Genomic DNA, 19,303 nt, shown 5'->3' on the forward strand with positions numbered 1-19,303 from the left:
CACCTCCCTTCCCGACAAAGCTTGTCTCCCCCCCCAAAACCACAGGATTCTTCGTGTCAGTTCTTTTGGTTCATGCTGATATCTGTGTGCCGGTTTCTCTATCTCTCCTCTCCCTCCCCACACACTGTTCATTTTGCCTTCTTCTGTGTGACTAACGCGATGTTCTGTAACTGTAACGTCCTGAACAGCATCAAGCAAAAAATCCCCGCTCCACAGAGCAAGTAAGTGTGACCATTGGATCGTGAAATGCCTACGTTTGGTTCATGCAAGCCACAAAAAACCCCGACTGTTGACCCCACTCCATTGCCTGAGACAAATCCAAAGGGTTAATGCCTCCCTGTCAGCTGTCATCATTAGCTGCTGCTGCAAGAAAAATTTAAAAAATAATGACCCCAGAAACAATAGAAGAACAATAAAGTTTGTTTTAAAGAATGCAGAAGGAATGTGCACTGCTTTTTTCATAACAACGCCTGATGTTCTGATGTTCCCACAGCTGAGAAACACCATCCTTACGTTTGCTTCAGAGTCTTTTTTTAAAGTGTGTCCTGTATTTATGTACTTGTGAGGACAGAATGCACACAACATTTACAAGTGTTTAAAATAATCTTGCCTGCAAACTACTGAGTTATAATTTAGCGAATAATTTTCACATACACATGAATGGGAAACGGTCGAAAAAATCATCAGAACCAAGCCCACTTTGGAGCCTCACAGTGTCGTCATACTGTAATGTAGAGAAGTGGTTGGAACTTTAAACGGGTCACAAGACTCGGGCCTTTTCTCACCTAAGTCAAAGTTTTGATCCACATTACGGTTTTTAAACAATCACAGTTTATGTTTTGTACTTTTTTTCAGATTTTATAATAAGTGTGTGTGGTGTGCGTGGGCGGCTCCTAGAGCGGCTGCTGAGATGCAGAAAAATAATCACAAACATCTCTAAACAAACTCTTCTCCTGCCCACAATGTCCAACTTACACAGACAATTTTACATTAAAATGTTGCTGTGGTTGTCGTCTCACCCTTTGTGTTGTTTTCATTTTCATATGACTTGCAGTTTTTCTTAAAATCACCTAAAAGCGCGGAGAGTTCTGGTCAAACCTCCCATTCACTCCCATGTTAAATGTCTACTTTGGAGTTTTTTTATAAATGAAGACGAGGGTGATTTTAAAACTGTCATTTCTCTGTCAATTCACACCCGTTTTTTACAAATTTAAACGTGAGAGCTGCTGAACGCCTCCTGACGCTCACAAACCAAACATTTAACAACAACGTTCATCAACCGTTCTTGAAATGTGGGACAGGGAGCGGGGGAATTAGGGAGGGACTTGTGTGTCTCACTGTCTCTCTGTCTCTCTCCCTTTTCTCCTATTTCTGGCATATATAGGACAGCGTTTAGAGTCTTTTTGGGGCAGTTTCATGCTTATGAAGGGACGAATGCTTATGCTTATGATTTCTTGAAACAATGCCGTGATTACGAAAAACCTTTAAGAGCAAAAAAAAGTAAAAGATCATGCAGGGAAAGTTCTGTTTCCGTGTGGATAAGGACGTAGTTGGCAAATGTGACCGAGTTTGTGTGATGTGATCAAAAAAAACAAAAAAACAGCTACTAAATGGACCTTGAGGTGATATTATTATGCCAAATGTGCCTTAAACCCATCACAGAAAGTCCTCACAGGTATAGAAATACAGCTGACTGTGTGTTTGTCTGAATGCACATGTGTGTCCGTGTGTTAATACTCTCTCACCCGTCTTCAGACTGGTGCACCAGGACGGCAGCCTGGCGGACCTCACCATGCTCAGTGCCAGCTCGGTGGACGCGGCGCTACCAAGAGAGCCAGAGCTGAAGCCAGGGCCCGAGAACAAGCAGGAGGAGCAGGGGGAGTGGGGCACGGAGAGAGAGAAGGAGCAGGCACTGGTGGTGGTGATGGATGACGCTGACACTACTGGCGAGAAGCCCGGGAGCTTATCCGACCTGCGGCAGTCCAGCGCAGAGGAGAGCCATCACTGCAGTGCAGGGACCGAGCCCGAGCCAGAGCCCAGCACCGAGCAGAGCTCAGGTACTGACGAAAACACGCAAGGAAACATTTAAAACCCACACTGGATCAATTTCACTCAAGTTATTGATCATTTAGTTTGCAAAAATCACAGCTGACGTGAAACTAATAAATGATTGATCGTATAGGAGGAGATTGGGTTGATTCAGCATCGGCTCAGCGATCACTTAAAGACAAAGTGATTAAATGTGGCAATTTTATACAGTCAAACTCCCTGGCCCTGCCCCCCCCCCAACTCTTCTGTCCTCATTCATCTCAGTGATGAAGATGCAAATGGTAAATTGCAGCCAATCTGCCATAATAATAATAATGAAGCACTTCCTCTGTCTTTCTTTGAGTTAGGAGCAGGTTTGTTTCTGTAGCTTCAAATTTTATGTAACTGTGTTTTACTAAAGAATTCCCATTTAATGCAGCTTTCTACTTCCATTCTGACACATTTTCTAAAGAAAAGCTGTACTTTTATATATGAAAGGTAATAAAATACTAATTGGAGTTGCTTATTGCTATATTTTTGCTTCCTGATTGACCTAGTCAACTTTCCCCTTCTCACGAATAAGTACTTTTCAGATTACCAGGAACTCTCAAGCCTCTTATGACTGTCATGATAATCAGGCCACTCTGGTTTATTTTGATTTAATGGCTGTTAAAATTGTCCAAAAATGTTCAACAAGTGAGTTCTTCATTCTGCGCTTTTTACCATGATAAACTTAACTTTCAGTATTGTTATTCAACCGTTTCCGTGGAAGTCCTGAGGTTCTACCGTAATTACAAGTATATGGGCACAATTCATCCATCCATCTGTCTTCTACCGCTTTATCCTCCACATGAGGGTGCTGTGCCAATCTCAGCTGACATAGGGCGAAAGACGGGGTCACACCACACCCTGGACAGATCGAAGAAATACACGCGTGAAATCCTTGGTAACAGAAGTTGCGGTGGAAACGACAAACCACACAGATTACAGGGATTATTTTCCCCAGGTAAATTATGGCCTCGCCTCGCCTTGGCTCACCACTACACGGTTTCGGTTGGTGGAAAAGTGACTGATGCTTCAGCTCCACTCCATGATCACGACTGAACCCGGGACGCTGGCTCCAGCTGAATACACGATGGCAGCACCCAAACTTGGAGTAGTGTGGGTTGTAATTTGTGAGCGGAAGCACAGACGCGTCACCCGTGTTATGTATACACCGTCATTAGGCCGATTGCATTGTGTTTAAACACTTAACTGTCTCATGTGATCCTGTTGTTTTCTTTCAAAGTCTATTAACAGACAGCCCTGCCGTCCCTGTGTCACATCACTTTCATCTTGCTCGGCCCCGTCGCTCCTCCATCTCCTCAGAAGACGTATGCTGCATACAAACTTCTAAAGGCCGAGGGTCTGTTACAGGAGCTGCTCGAGCATCTGCTGCCTGTTTTCTCACCAGGCAGCAGAATTAATCTTTTCAAGCAGAGTCGGCTTTGGCGGGATTTATTCGCCACTTCTCCGGGGTTTTCTCCTCTTGACACGTCGCATAGCTCCTGGCTCACTTTCACCCCCATTACATCTCCCTAACCAAAGCTGAACCATTAGCATGTTTACACAGACAGTCACACGGCTCCTAAATTAAACTGTTGTTTATATACACAGAGAATAAAATAGGTGATAAAACCTAACCCTGCAGGGCCTCTCCATTTATAATGAGCTGCAGGCCATACAAAGCTCTATATGCGCTCTCACAGTGTCTAATCTAAACAACGAGGCCTCTATTAAAGGCTGAGATAATCTGTCTTTTGTGAAAACATACACCCACCCAAACTGTGGCAGGAGCTTTTTTTTATATCCTTTGTGCGAATATAAAACCCAAATATTAGAGTACTTATTCTCAGGTCATTAAAGTTTGGAATTTGCTTGTTAATACTCATTTTTGGGAATATTTCCAATATCCATGCAGTGTATGAAGAAAACACTTTCATTAGTCATTTATTGGTTCTGTTTGTGTGAATTTACATCATTATAGGTGCATTCTCCAATTGATTTCTTGATCATTTCAACAGTCACAAAAGCACCACCATGTCATCAGAGCTGCTTTAAAAGTAGTTTGTGGAACAATTTGAAACCATAAATATTTAAACTCTCCTGGTGTTAATTTGATCTTTTTATGTCTAGAAATGAATGTGTGTCGGGTCACTGTGGTTACTGTGAGATTCACCACACTAATTAAATGGTAATAAAAGAACAGTAAATGTGTTTTGTAAACAGTAAATGTTGTGCTGCTGGATAATAATAATAGTAAGTAGTAAGTTTAAATAAGTATGAAAGGGCCCTCGCCCCACGCAACTCGTCACATCCGATGACTGTGAGAAATTTCCTGTCGTTCTGTTAATGTTAAAGCTTTAAAAAAGTGGAATTTTAAAGTAGTTTTCCTGCCATTAAAACCCTTTGAAAATGCTTTGGTAACTTTTAATCATTAACACTAATGATACACAGATACACTCACTAAATTTCGTCCCTATCTGACGAGTTTTGTCTGACCATGACCCGACTTCTGGGGGCGCTATAGAGCCCTGGGGCTACAAACGGGTTTGTGCCCTATGTCACTATTTCAGGAGTTTTTATGCACATTAAATAATGGGCTAATAATCCACAATGTTGATACAGAACAATATCAGACTTTGGCAGAACATAAAGTACTTAGAATGTTTTACGTCTGTTCCAGTCTGAGCTTGTGAATTAGACGACAGGTGAGAAAAATAACAGTGTTTATACTGCGGACACATTATTGTAATCGCGATGTTAAACCTGGAAACACTTTCCAAAGGAGCCTCTTAAAAACCTGTACCTGGTTTTTATCTCTATGTGTCCTTTAGATCTGAAGAATAAGTGGCATCTGGTGGTCGACCGTCTGACCGTGCTCTTCCTCAAGTTCTTGGAGTATTTCCACAAGCTGCAGCTGTTCATCTGGTGGTTGCTGGAGATCCACATCATCAAAATCTTGTCCTGCTACATTGTCCTGGTCTCTGTTCAAGAGGTACGGAAGCTTGAAGACAGAGATTTTGACTGTCTGTGGTTCCTGTTTGGCTTTGCTTTGAGTCTTCGGCAGCCTCTAATCACAGGTGGTGAAGTGTGAGGCGTGCAGGCATGTTTTCACACCGAGGCTCTGCATAAATGAAGCTCATCTCTTGCTCCTCTCTCAATTATCTTGTTTCCCAACAGACGACTTGGATAATACCGTGGGGTTATGTGGGCAAAGTCTTTGAATTTGGAACAAACTGAGTTTAGTTTAGTCTGGAAAAGTTCCACCGACTATTAGACGATTAGATTCCTATAAAAATCAGCTTTTTATTGTTGTATTTTATTTATAGTTGACCCCCAGTTTTCAGCTCCAGTTTTGTGGGCAGGCCATGGCCAAGTGGAAGGGAATTGGGCTTGAGGGTCGTCGGTTCAAATTCCAGGGCAGTGCAAGGGCTGTACCTGGTTTGTTTGTGTGTGTGTTTACTGCTAGTGTGTAAAAAGAATGCAGAGAATACAGAGGTCAAATCCATTCACTCTAACTAATAGGTGTTTGGTGCAAATAAAACAAATTTTAACTCGAAAGGTGTTTAATATGTGGGCGACTATAAAAACATTGTGGTCTAAAATGTTGGCCTCTGTAGATCTAACCTGATATAAATATAAAAGGCTCTTTTTCTAAGTGTGTCTAAAGCTCTATTTGGACAGGATTAGTTTTATGTATGGAGTAGATGGAGAAATGTTATTCTACCACAGGACATCTGTATTATTAATGGCAGATTCACATGGGATAAGAAATCTCAGTAAAACTTACCACAGCTGGGAGGTAAATCGGAGTAAATCTCCCCATCTGTCCCAGGATCCACATATTTACTGCTGGATTAATATTACCTGGGGGTCATTTTTCCTTACTTTTTTTTTACCCTGAGGTAAAAACTAATCTCTTCTGAACAGGCCTTCGGTGTCAATTTCAACAAGATTTTACACTCTGTACCTTTAAATGAGTCCTTTATCAGTGGGAAGTTCTTTCTCTGCATTTAACCCATCGTCTACTACAAAATGACCTGGGGTGCAGTGAACTTCTAGTCAGGGCAAGATGGGTGGGGTCAAATGAAAAATGTCCAACAATTCAGGGGGAAATGAACGGTTTAGTGATTAGAAATTCAAATGATATCTTGATAATCCATCATGATGTTGCCATGACAAATATTTACGATGACATTTGCACACCATTTCAAAGTAAAAGTGCTTGTTCTGATATATCGCTCACAACAACAACAAAAAACATTTATGATGCAAAATGAATCTGTAAATAACAAAAACAGAATTAAAACATTAAATCAACATGTAACTGTAAACAATTGTAATTAAAACACTAGAAAAGCTTATATATAATTAAATGTTGAATTTAACAAATTAGGTGTAGGACATCGACTGGCCACAAGTTTGAGACCCCTGCTACACTAGAAACTGTTCTAGAATTAGGAGCACTGAGCAGCACCTGTGGAGCTCAGCAGGTACCCCAGCCCTTTTTTGCCCTGGTGGGGACTCAAACCAGCAACCCTTTGGTTACAAGTCAAGTTCCTCTTCCACTTTGCCATGGGCTGTGCTGTGCACTTTTCGAACGGGTCTTTGTCGGTGGGAAAATAGATGTTCTTCATGTTCAGCTGTGTTTTTGTCTCCCGCGCAGGTTTCGCTGTTCAACTTTGTGTTCCTGGCGTCGTGGGCTTTCGCGCTGCCCTACAGTCAGTATCGGCCGCTCGCCTCCAGTGTTTGCACTGTGTGGACATGTGTCATCATTGTATGTAAAATGTTGTACCAGCTGAAGTCCATAGACCCTCCGACTTACTCCAAGAACTGCTCGTTGGTAAATATTTGCTCGGGGGGAAACGCAAATTGTATAAACTGTTGCACATTGTGCGGCACTGTCTGTGTTATTCTGATCTTCTGTGTCATTAGTGTGACGCCTACCAACAGTTACCGTTTGCGTCCACAGCCGGAGAGATACTCGAGTGACCAGGAGGATGAGCTGAAGACGTCTCTGCTGTATGATGGACTCGTGGATCCAGCCAACTGGGTGGGCTTGAACAAGGCTAATGACCTGCTGGGCTACCTCAGGGTAAAGATTTAAACTTTAAACACTGTCACGGCAAACTGCATTTCAATTCTAAACATGACATTTTCAAAATGATTCCTTCCAAAGTTGCACAGATTAGAAGTCTTTCCTCACAAACTAAAATATTAGGACTGTCCAAGTAGAAGATAGCGTAAAAGAAGAACAACACAATAGTAACAAACAAGAATCAACTCAAAAGGTTGTTTTTATTTGCAAAAAATAACGTGTGTAATTCTTTATTTTTTACTGTATCACAGTACTAAAATGAAATTTTTCATCATTTAAATGTTTTTCTACTTAATTACATTCATTCATTCTTTAGCATATTGTGTACATTGTAACTTGATAACCTAAGAATGAACATAACTCATATGCAACTGAAGCTATTTTATTTCAATTTATGAACCATTTTTTTAGTGCTTATAAATGTTCTATTTTCTCTTTCCACTGGTTCTCAAACTGTGGCACGTGTACCACCAGTGGTACGCGAGCTTCCCCTAGTGGTACAATCAGAAATACTGTTCTACTGTATAAACCAGGGTATGTGATCAGAGTGGAGCGGAGGAATTTTGAAAATGAAGAAAATTAAAAACTTTCATTTTACACACAGCCCCGCCCCCTCTAGAGTTCCTGGTAATCTGAAAAGTCCCTAGTCGAGAGTATTTACTTCTTTTGGTGAAAGTTTGTGGTGGGTTTTTCAAAATCCCTGGGAAATGAGTCAAAAAACAAGAAAAACCCTGAACCCTGAAGAATGTTCTTCAACTCACTTCACATATTCCACTAAATACCGTTGAAATGTGCTTTATTTCACTGCGCATGCAGAACAACCTCTTGATGTTGGCCATCCTGGCCTTCGAGGTGACCATCTACCGCCACCAGGAATATTTCAGACTGAGGAACAAGCTGTCGCCGCCGGCCGCTCGCATCATCTTCCACGACATCACGCGGCAGCACCTGGACATCGGCATCATCAGCTTCATCAAATATTTCATCAATTACTTTTTCTACAAGTTTGGACTTGAGGTGCGGACGGGGGAAAAAAATGATACTAAAAACATCTATTTGGAAAATGAGTTTTCAGATTTTGCCATCTGTCTCTTCTGGTTAGAATTTGGAAGGTTGAGAGTGGATGTGGAATCTTAAAAAATGTCTGAAGAGAATTTGTAGAATATTTCAAGGGCATTTATGCCTTATTTGTTGAATGGATGGACAAAATGAAAAGGGAAAAGACATGCAGTAAAGAACCTGGACCAGACCGAAATCCAGGTCCATGTGTAAGGGGTCAAAATGTGGCTCAATTTTTTTTTCCAGATTTCATTGAGTGCTGGGTTTAACAGATCTAGATTACACCTACTATATTAACGTCATGGCTATTTGTTCTATTCCTTATAAATATTTTTTAAAATCTCTTGAAAGTCTGGAAAAAGAGACTTTAGTAGACTTTAGTAGAATTCTGCACAAAAACATTTTAAAAATACATAAAATACGAAGCAGAGCTAATAAAAACTTCGGTCACATAAATGTGCTTGAGTGTTTTTCAAACGTATTATTTCGAACTTTCATTTCATGTTTTTGAAACGTTTTTTTGTCTGTAAAACGTAATTTACTGGGAATTCTACATTCATTATTCATTTGTGCATTTATTAAAATAAACTAGCTACGAAACACAAAACAGGTGAAAGTAGGCAAGCAAGAATTAAACTAGTCAAGGTCTGTTTTTTTAAACAGTCTGGAAAAGGGCAAGCAATGTAAAAACTTCATTTTAAAAACACGTTTATCTATCTGCTTGATGATATCCAATGTTAACTCATGTGTTTCTCACACAGACGTGCCTGCTGTTGGGGGTCAACGTAATCGGGCAGCGCATGGACTTCTACGCCATGCTTCATGCCATCGCGCTGATAGCCGTCATGTACAGACGGCGGAGGAAAGCCATCGCAGAGATCTGGCCCAAGTACTGCTGCTTCCTGGCCTGCATGCTCACCTTCCAGTACTTTGTCTGTATCGGGATCCCGCCGGCAGCCTGTAAAGGTCAGTGGTCTTCGTCTTGTCCCTTTTCATAATGCTTTGATAAAGTGAAACAAACTTGACGCGTTATTTGTGCCTGTTTTCATTTTTCCAGACTATCCCTGGAGGTTCCCCAGCTCTTTCACAGACTCCAATGTGGTCAAGTGGCTTTATCTTCCAGACTTCCACACCAGGCCCAGTCCGTCCTTCCTCATCTGTAGGTGTTCCAGTCTAACAGCAGATTCATTTGTAGGAGGAGTAAAAGTAGCCAGAGTGGGTTTTCTCTGGGTACAAAAACATGCAGATGTTCAACGGACACGTAGGTGTGAAGTCAGCCTCCCTGTGACTCTCATGTGGAGGATAAAGCAGTCGACAGTGAGTGAGTGAGTAAATGGTTGCCACAGCTGTGAGTGAAGGACATGTTAGATCCTTGAAGCTGAATAAATACCACCTCAAAACTGTAGCACATAGTGGGAAAACTCAAGTACAGAACTGTAGAGTGCGTATGCTACTGTTGTCTCCTGAACATAGCGCTGCCTTAGGATGAACAGAACATTATACTGACGTCTCTGCTCTGTGCGTCTCTCTCTAGACGACTTCATGTTGCTGCTGTGCGCCTCTCTTCAGAGGCAGGTGTTTGACGATGAGAACAAAGCGGCCGTCCGAATCATGGCTGGAGACAACGTGGAGATCTGCAGGGACTTGGACGCGGCCTCCTTCAGTGTCCACAACCCGGTGCCAGACTTCATCCACTGCCGGTGAGACGAGTTACAATCACTTTCAATAAAGCAGTTTAAACAGCATTTACTGTAAATTCAACCTATTTTACTCTTTGTTTTACTCAAATAACTTGTTTTGGGTCATGTGTGTATCCACGCTCTAGTCCAATATTGTGTGAGTGAACATGGGAATGAGTGGAATAAGTAGAAGTGTGGAACTTATTCCAGCAATAGAAAACAAGCCCATACGTAATTTAAAGGGACTGCGATTACTAGACCACCATATTTACACCACAACTCTGAGTGACCATGAAGTCTTTGACCATTGGTACTTGTTTGGTCCATAAAATGTCAGAAAATGTTGTTTTTCAAACCTGGTTCACAAAATTGATTCAGTTTGAATGATTTATTTGTTAAACTGAGCAAAGAAACCGGAAAATATTCACATTTAAGAAGCTGAAAAATCAGAAAACTGATACGTTGGGAGTAGAACCACACTTCCAGACAAGACTATCTGGAAGTGTGGTTCACAGTCTTGTATAAAGTACTTGAAAGCGATACTTGAGCAAAAGTAACAGACACAGTAAACAAGGAGCCGCTGGTGTGTTTTAAGTCCACTTGGAGCTGAAATCTGTGGCTAACAGGTGGTAGCGCTAACAACTAGCGACAGCAAACAGGCATTACGTCACCAACTCAACTTTTATTTTGTCGTAACGAGTAACGAAGACGGTTAAGGGAAATGCATCTGAGTAAAAGTACAGTTTTTATTTGGGAAATGTAGTGGAGTAAAAGTAAATGTTTTCAGAAATATAAATAACGAAGTAAAGTACAGATATGTGAAAACTCTACTTAAGTACAGTAACAAAGTATTTGTACTTCGTTACATTACAACATTGCTTTGAGATAATAGTGAAGAACAATTATGTATAATAATGATAAACGCACACGCATGTAGGATATTTAAATCCAAACTTTCTTATACGTCCACATGTGTTTTAGCCGCAGCTCGGAGGCCGCTTCAGTACTTGGCTGCTGTTGTACTTGGCTGCTAACTGTGTAACTGTAGAAGACTTAAGTGCGGTGGTGCTGAATAAGAACATACAAGCTCAGCAAATCTCTTATCCTAGGTAAATAAAGGTATGAAAAAAAAAAAAACCCGACAGATGCAGTCGCTCATGTCAGTAGCTTAGCGAGAGATGTAACTGGATACGCACCCGTATACATAATTCAGAATTCTGGCTGCGGTCCCATGTTTGATACTGACTTTGCACATTAACAATGAGTGAACAGAGGGTTCTGGGGGGCAGTTGGAGAGGCGGCGAGAGCATCCTGACCTGTCCACAGTCATTGATTATGTGCTCTTCACATTCCACTGTTTTGATGCGCAAAGTGGACAAGTCTTTTATTAACGCACTCTGTGTCCATCAACAAGCCCTCGCAGAGAAAAGGGAGAGCGGCGCAGTCCGTCTGTCCGCGCCGCAGCAGCGCTGCACTTATTCCATCGTTTCCCTCCAGGATCGAATTACGGATACGGGGAGGGGGGAGAAATCCATAATCCACAAAAACACTCTGTCCGTCACTCCACGACTCAGACGCTTTCGCCCTGTACTCTAACCCAATAAATAGCTTTTATGTATGGAAAAGGTATTTTCTCCCCCCCCCCCCGTGATGAAGAAGGACACACACTCAGCAATTCCGGCCCATCAACGCATCGTGTGATCCAAAACCCACTTCATCAGCGCCGCGCTTCCCTAATCCGTGCAGCTGTTGTTGTGGTTCCATGTTTTCCCTCAAGTCCATCAGATTAGGGAACTTTGTTTCCTATGTTTCAGGAGGAAACATCACATTAATGCTTGGGATTCATGTTTTTAATTGATTTCCATTCATTCAGACAGCGTGCCGACAAAGTGTTATTCTTAACCTTAACCATGACCGGTTAGTGCCTGACCTTAGCCCTTAGACTTAAAGGAATACTTCAACGATTAGCATTTAGCTTTGTATTTCTAGAATAGGGGGAGTATTTTTGAAAGATTTTGGTTTCCCAACCTGTTTCCCCTGAGTTGAGAAACATCTTCCTTCTTTTCTTTGTTTCACGCCCACCAGTGCCCACTTGGTCCTGTTAGCGTAACTGTTAGCAAAAATGGCGGACACTGTTTACATCCTACGAGTGGCTCTAAAAAGTGCGGAATTAGCGTTGCAGTTTCAAGGCTCGGACCAAGTGTCACTGGTGGGCACGTAACAAAAAAAAAGAATGAAGATATTTCTCGACTCAAATTTTTCAAGTTTTTCTTGTAATACAAAGCTAAATGCTAATCGGTGAAGTATTCCTTTAACCAGTTCCTCGGACATGAAGTTCTGCCTCATTAGGACAAAGATTTAGGTCTCCATGAGGACTACTGGTCCTGACAAGGTCTAAATGCCTAATCTTATCCCTTAACCTCGTCCCAATTCTATCCGTAAATCTTAATCCAGGTCTTAACCTTCAGAAACCCCTGTAAAGTTGTAAATACCAGACAAAATGTCCTCACTACCAGGAGTTAATATGCTTTTTGTTTTTGTCCCCACAAATTACACCATTTATTTGCACAGCTTAACCAATGAGTTATCCATAACCTTAACCATAACCAACCTTAAACTAACCACAATTGGGTCTCCATGAGGACTACTGATCCTGACTACAGGTCCCACTCATAGACAAAATGCATTGCCTAGCCCTTAACCCTTGAACCTTAACCATCACTAATCTTATCCCTTAACCTAGCCCCAATTCTATTCCTAGGTCTTAACCTTCAGAAACCCCTGTGAAGTTGTAAGTTTTTCAGTCAAAATGTCCTCACATTTCCAAAATGTCCTCATTATTTATATCCACAACCAAGCTGAACCTTAACCATAACCACAATTTGGGTCCAAACTTTAACCAGTTCCTCAGATATGAGGTTCTGCCTCATTAGGACCAGGTTTAGGTCTCCATGAGGATGACTGGTCCTGACACGATCAGTGTTTATGACAGGAAAGGTCTCTCAGAGGGAACACACACACACATATGGAGGACATGTAGTAGAGCACATGTGCTGACAGGAGTCAGGTTTCAGCTCTGGTTCCCATTCATTGATTCGACTCTTACCGGCGCCCTGACACTAAGTGAAACACTAAGTGTGATTTATGATCTGATTATGTACAACAACAAATGAACTGAAATGTTGTTTTGACCCTTGTTTTGATTTTTTTTTTCTATGTGGTAAACATGTTTTCCTCACGTCAGCTCAACAACGTCAACATCTCCCAGCATTCCTTTCTCTCTACACTGGACTTTCAAATAAAGTTATAGAACAAGTTGCATTACGCAAAAATATACTAACTGTTCACTAGAAGTAATTAATCAGGATTACTCTGGATAAATTGGGCCAATATTTACCATTTTTTGGTCACTAAATTTTATGATTCCATCCTAAGGTTTTTTGTTGTTTGCCATTTTATGTATTTAATATATAGTTTATACATTATTTTTATTGAAGTTAAGCAGCTTTTTTTTATCATTTGTTATCAAATGATTTATATTTTGTCAGATAGAGGAAAAAAAGAAAATCGGCTTAGTATTTTGATCATTGATTTTTAAAAGTCATACATTTCAATAGATCAGCAGGTTCTGAAATACTCAGACCCAACATCCATGTTTCGTTAAAACTTACTCAAACTTACACCTTTCTTTCTAAATACATGCAGTTGCTGCCATGTGATTGGCTGATTATATCAATTATATTTGGGTTCACGTGCAGTTGAAGAGGTGTGCCTAATAAAGTGGCCCTTTAGTGTAGATCTTTCTTTTAGATTTGAGTAACTTTTGCATTCACTTTACACAATTAAGTCACTTAAATCAATGCTTTTGTTGGTGCTTTTAACCAAATCCTTTGTGTTTATCTGTTGGTAATGATCACGAGAGAGAGCACCAAGTGTTTTAGCAGATTCCTGTTTTGCAAATATGCATACAAATGAACTGGATATTTATTATTTCCTCTGTCTTGTAGGTCCTACCTGGACATGCTGAAGGTCATCATGTTCAGTTACCTGTTCTGGTTTGTCCTCACCATCATCTTCATCACGGGAACCACCCGGATCAGCGTCTTCTGCATGGGCTACCTCGTCGCCTGCTTTTACTTCCTGCTCTTTGGCGGCGAACTGCTGCTGAAGCCAATCAAGAAGATTCTGCACTACTGGGACTTTCTGATCGCCTACAACATCTTTGTGATCACCATGAAGAACATTTTGTCCGTGAGTTTGTCTCCATCTCGGGTTCACAAGTGGCCTCACGTGCGCACCTTGCGACCCTCTTGACTGTCTTCATGATTGAGGAAGAAAGTCAGGAACCACAGTATATTTTATTATATTTTTGTGTTCCATACACTATTAAATATTCTATTATACAGTTTTTTACCCTCTTGCTCTATCTCTGTAGATCCTGGCCTGTGGCTACATCAACATCCTCATCGAGAAGCAGTGCTGGTTGATCCAGTTGTTGAGTTTGGCCTGCACCATTAAAGAATATAACATCGAAATCAACCAGGAAAAAATGCGTAAGTCCACGCAGACGTCTCTGACGTCTTTGTACAATGTGAACAATATTATTTATTATTTTATTTACAAGTGCTTTGGTACGGCGCAAGATTGGATCCTGCGGGATTACAAGCAGCATAAATCATCACATTGTTGTCATACCACAGCATGTCTACGTGATTTGTAGCAGCAGATTGTGTGTTTTAAGATTATTTCTATAAAAAAAACACGGCCTTTTCTTTTTTTCTTTTTGAAAGAAAAAATTACCACTTTATGTTTAGGATTTATCATTACACTTTTACAAATCCTTATTATTAGGGCCCGAGCACTCACACAGTGGTGCGAGGACCTATTGTAATTGTAGGAATTTTTATTATTTTCCTTTTGCCGCAACAATCTCTAATTTGACCCCCTAAACATGTGTGAAAATGGACGAAAATTGCCACGCAAATCAGAACTGGCGAAACATTTTATAAAATAATGGAAATGCAAAAAAAGCAATGCAAAATGGCGCAGTAGCGCCCCCTCTGGTCACATGCCTATAGAGTGGGCCGGAATTTTGAAACAGGAAGTGTGCTACAACTTCGCCATACACTGGCCTATCGGCACAAAACTTCATACATGACACAAGACGCCGCCCATGAGCACATCTACGAATTTGAACTTGACCCAAATGCCATGTCGGCCATTTTGAATTCCGCCGTTTCGCCACTCAACAGGAAGTGCCCTGTAACTCGCCCATATATTGACCGATTGGCCCGAAACTTGATATGTGAGACCAAGGGCCCGCCTTGAACATGTGCAAGCCATAACCTGCACACAGGAAGTAGGTTTTCACAGACAGGAAGTGACCCATAATATTGCCATACAGACCAATCTGCACTAAACTTCACATGCGTGATAAGTGACCCGGCCAGTACACAGAGTCCAGGGCTTACAGGGCCTGCTGGCGGGGGCAGCGGCCCGCACAACGCTGCTCGCATCATTATTATTATCATTATTATTATTATATTATTATTACTAACATTCACTTCTTTTTTTTTATTATTATTATTATTATTATTATTATTATAATAATAACAATAATAATGATGTAACAGTGATTTGTTACCTGCCAAATAGTGAGCCCACATGTATCTGCACTGTTCCAGTAAGTTATTAATCATACTTTTCTCTCTCCGCCACCTTACTATATTTGCAGTAATATGTTGCTAAAGTCAGTTTTAAGTTCTGCAAATGGAAAATGAGACAGAAGTATATTCGGCCTTCTCTAGTAAGCGCTTTCAGGCCTCGTTGGCGCAGTAGGCAGCGCGTCAGTCTCATAATCTGAAGGTCGTGAGTTCGAGCCTCACACGGGGCAATTGTTTTGATAGTGAAGTGGAAGGAATTTGTGCTTGTAGCCACAGGGCTGCCTTTTCAAATCCCGGGGCCAGTGTGTCCTTTATCAAGGGATCCAACCTTGCGTGGTCCTGCCGCCCGTTGTTACTGCACCTTTGTTTGTGTGTGTGTTCACAACTGTTGTGTGAAAAGAATGTGTTTAACTGCAGAGATTACAACAATATTATGACCCTTAAAACTGGAGTGTAACCCTGTATATCTGCTGTGACAAAGGTGTGTTTTTATGTAAGTAGATTTGTGTGAATATTATCAAACCACACATATTTAATAGTCTTGAATTGTTTTGTCTTTATGAATTGAGCAAAAACAAAATATTGATTTAATCAAAGGTATGGTATTTTTTGTAAATTGTTTGCTTCTTAAAAAGTGTTGTTTGATCATATTGACACAAACCTAATTCCATATATATATGTATATCTATATATATTTTTTATTTATTTATTCAAGACTTGGTTGAGCTATACACACACCCTTATGCCTATGTAAAATGATGATAATCCACAGATTAAATTTAGTGCATATCTAGATAATGGTCTGGATTTTAGAAGAAAATAAACACTTTATGATTTATTATTACACTTACTATGTGTATTACTATACACACACCTAACGACCTTAGTTGACCAACGTGCTGCACAGGCCCAACAAAAACAAGCAAACGACAAAATAAAATATAGAAATATATATTGTAACAGAATAAGATAAGAAAGGAGCAGTGCAGTAGGAAGAGAAAATCTTAAAAATTAACCCTGAACTGGACAGGAAGTGGGGAGGACAGAACTGGTGTGATGAAATTTTAAGTGATCTAAAAACAACAAAACTGGTGGTTCCTTGAGACTTTATTAGTTTGACACTAAACTGTAACTCTGCGTGTTTAACAGCTGCCGATCAGCGCTGCGACCTGCCCAGCGACGAGGCCGGCATCATCTGGGACAGCATCTGCTTCGCCTTCCTACTGCTGCAGAGACGAGTCTTCATGAGCTACTACTTCCTGCATGTGGTGGCCGACATCAGAGCGTCGCAGATCCTAGCGTCCAGGTAACACGAGCAGAGCAGCGAGGTTTACCACCGAACCACAAAGGATTTTTAACCCTCATTTTTTCCTGGATACAAACATTTGAGCAATTTTTCCACCTTTGACTGGGAAACCTGGGCTTTGACAGCAGGAAAAACCACAATATTCAATGTGTTATTCAGTCCACAGATGATTTTAATACATTCTGCATTATGTCATTTGTTGAAATTCAGTTGTCTTGATTTATTGCTGGTGTTTGTTTGTGTGTTTCAGAGGAGCTGAGCTTTTCCAGGCCACGATCGTGAAGGCGGTGAGAGCAAGACTGGAGGAGGAGCGTAAATCGGTGGAGCAGCTGAAAAGACAGTGAGAATCCAAACTATTTAACACGCTCCCCCAGCGTTTTTTTATTTAAGTGTTTTTCATTTTTGGTGTTGAGGAAGATCCAGGTAAGGCTTTGGAAACAAGGTCTTTTAACTTCCTGAGACACATTTTATTGACATTTGAGTGAAATGTCTCACGATATAATGCACAGATTAAATTTAGTGCATATTCAGATAATGGTCTGGATTTTAGAAGAAAATAACCACTTTATGTTTTGGATTTATCATTACACTTACTAATATGCTATAACACATTGGATCCAAAGTGTAGCAGTGATTTCTTGCTTGCCAAATAGTGAGCCTGCATGTATCTGCACTGTTTCAATAAGTTTTTTAAGCATACTTTTCCCTCTCCATCAGCCACCACTCCTTACTATATTTCAGTAATAATATGTTACTAAAGTCAGTGTTTATTTTTAGTTTATCAAATTCATACATTATTGCTTTGGAAATGGTGCTCAACCTGGAGTTTGCATGCTGGACATCACAATGTCACTGTCACCTGAAATTTCTCAAAAAGTATTTTTGAGACACTTTTATTGACATTTTAGTGAAATTTCTCAAGATCTAAGATATTGATGACAAAATGAGCAATTATGTACATTGCAGGTTAAATTTAGTGCATATCCAGATAATGGTCTGGATTTGACAACAAATACAAAAAAAACATGCACAAAAGCTTGAAATTAACCTATTTCTTGTTTGTTTAAACACAGTTTGTAGGATTTCTATTCCCAGTAGAATACTAAAAATACTTTGATATAGCAGTGTTAAAAACCTATATTGTTTGATTTTTACTGAGGTAGAAAAGCTTTGTTTTATCTATCTGAGATCTATCTGAGACATGTGGAGCTCTAACAAGTGTTTGGTCTGATTTTTGACAATGCTGAATGTACACAAATAACACTGGAACCGCTCCATTGTTGGTTTTTGGTCTTTTCAGTGTGATCTCTTGGTCTATTTTAGTTGCTCAGAGTATATCTTTGATGAGTGTCATTGGGTTTAAATATATAAGGAAACATGAGTCAGAAAGCCATTTGAAAGGGTTTGTATTAAACGTCTTTATCATTTCCTGGAAGCCAGCTCTCAGAGTATATCATACTACATTAAGTCAATGTATTTCCACCACTTATAGGTACCTCAGGAGTCACTCATAAGCTCTGATAATATCCACTTACTCACTCTAATGAGCACTCTACTGTTACATAACAATCGCTAATTTCTATATGACGCCTGGAGACGTTCATGGTCAGTCTGTCAGGCCCGTCGGTGATGCTGCTGCTGCTGCTGCAGCTCTGTGTCGATACTCCGGTGTCTCTCTCTTCAACGTCTCTCTGATCTAATCAGGATGGAGCGCATTAAAGTGCGGCAGCAAAAGTTTAAGCGGGGCAAGGAGAAGATGCTTAGCATCGCGCAGGAGTCCGGAGAGGGACAGACACTCGTGCAGCCCCAGGACGACGACGACGACGATGGTATGACGGCCGCCTCGCGGGGTGTCTCACTCTGCAGTCAGTGTCAAAACAGTTTTATGTTAGGATTTAAAGGTCCAGTGTGTGAGAATTAGCAACACCTAGTGGTGAGACTGTAGATCAAAGTGAGGAATAAGTGACTTTAGTAGAAAACCTTGTCCTAAGTTCATAAACATTGGGATTTTATCCCAATTTATCCCTGTGTGCTTTTATATACACATATATGTATATATCTAATTTCCCAGCTTCTTTAAATACTTTTTTAATTAATAATTTCCTGTATAAAATAATACAGTGATCTTTTTTGAGTGTCTGTTATTTTAAAACTAGCTTACTGTATATTGCTGTTGTTTGTGTATGTATTTATGTATACATAAATACATATATACACATATATAGGTATATACTGTATATATATGCATATACCTAAAAACATGTGTGTAAGTATATCGATATGTATACATATATGTGTATATATATATATATATATACATACATATATATACACACGTATACGATACGTATACATATGCGAGTACATATGTACGTGTATATAGGTGTATACATACAGTATATACACACACACCTATATACATGTGTAT

The 19,303-nt window shown here is 40.4% G+C and overlaps 1 protein-coding gene and 1 non-coding gene across 11 annotated transcripts in view; both read left to right on the top strand.

The window, feature by feature from the left end:
• LOC131442837 (piezo-type mechanosensitive ion channel component 2) overlaps positions 1–19,303 on the top strand; it is a 105,392-nt gene that overhangs the window by 55,135 nt on the left and 30,954 nt on the right. For 8 of the 10 annotated variants that reach the window (XR_009233600.1, XM_058612467.1, XM_058612799.1 and 5 more), the window contains 14 exons: positions 189–221; positions 1,756–2,057; positions 4,905–5,065; positions 6,737–6,913; positions 7,043–7,165; positions 7,985–8,185; positions 8,989–9,193; positions 9,285–9,386; positions 9,762–9,927; positions 13,914–14,157; positions 14,342–14,459; positions 16,719–16,875; positions 17,126–17,215; positions 18,580–18,704. Coding sequence is in view for 9 of the 10 variants with exons in the window: in XM_058612467.1 (XP_058468450.1) it covers positions 189–221; positions 1,756–2,057; positions 4,905–5,065; positions 6,737–6,913; positions 7,043–7,165; positions 7,985–8,185; positions 8,989–9,193; positions 9,285–9,386; positions 9,762–9,927; positions 13,914–14,157; positions 14,342–14,459; positions 16,719–16,875; positions 17,126–17,215; positions 18,580–18,704 (2,204 nt within the window). In the remaining variant the exon portion in view is untranslated. The remainder of the gene's footprint in view (positions 1–188; positions 222–1,755; positions 2,058–4,904; positions 5,066–6,736; positions 6,914–7,042; positions 7,166–7,984; positions 8,186–8,988; positions 9,194–9,284; positions 9,387–9,761; positions 9,928–13,913; positions 14,158–14,341; positions 14,460–16,718; positions 16,876–17,125; positions 17,216–18,579; positions 18,705–19,303) is intronic. The other 2 variants (XM_058612631.1, XM_058612991.1) reach the window with 1 other exon arrangement.
• On the top strand, positions 15,727–15,799 carry trnam-cau (transfer RNA methionine (anticodon CAU)). The gene has a single exon. It is a non-coding gene; the product is annotated as a tRNA-Met (tRNA).

This window comes from Solea solea, chromosome 1, assembly GCF_958295425.1.
Source record: "Solea solea chromosome 1, fSolSol10.1, whole genome shotgun sequence".
NCBI lineage: Eukaryota > Metazoa > Chordata > Actinopteri > Pleuronectiformes > Soleidae > Solea > Solea solea.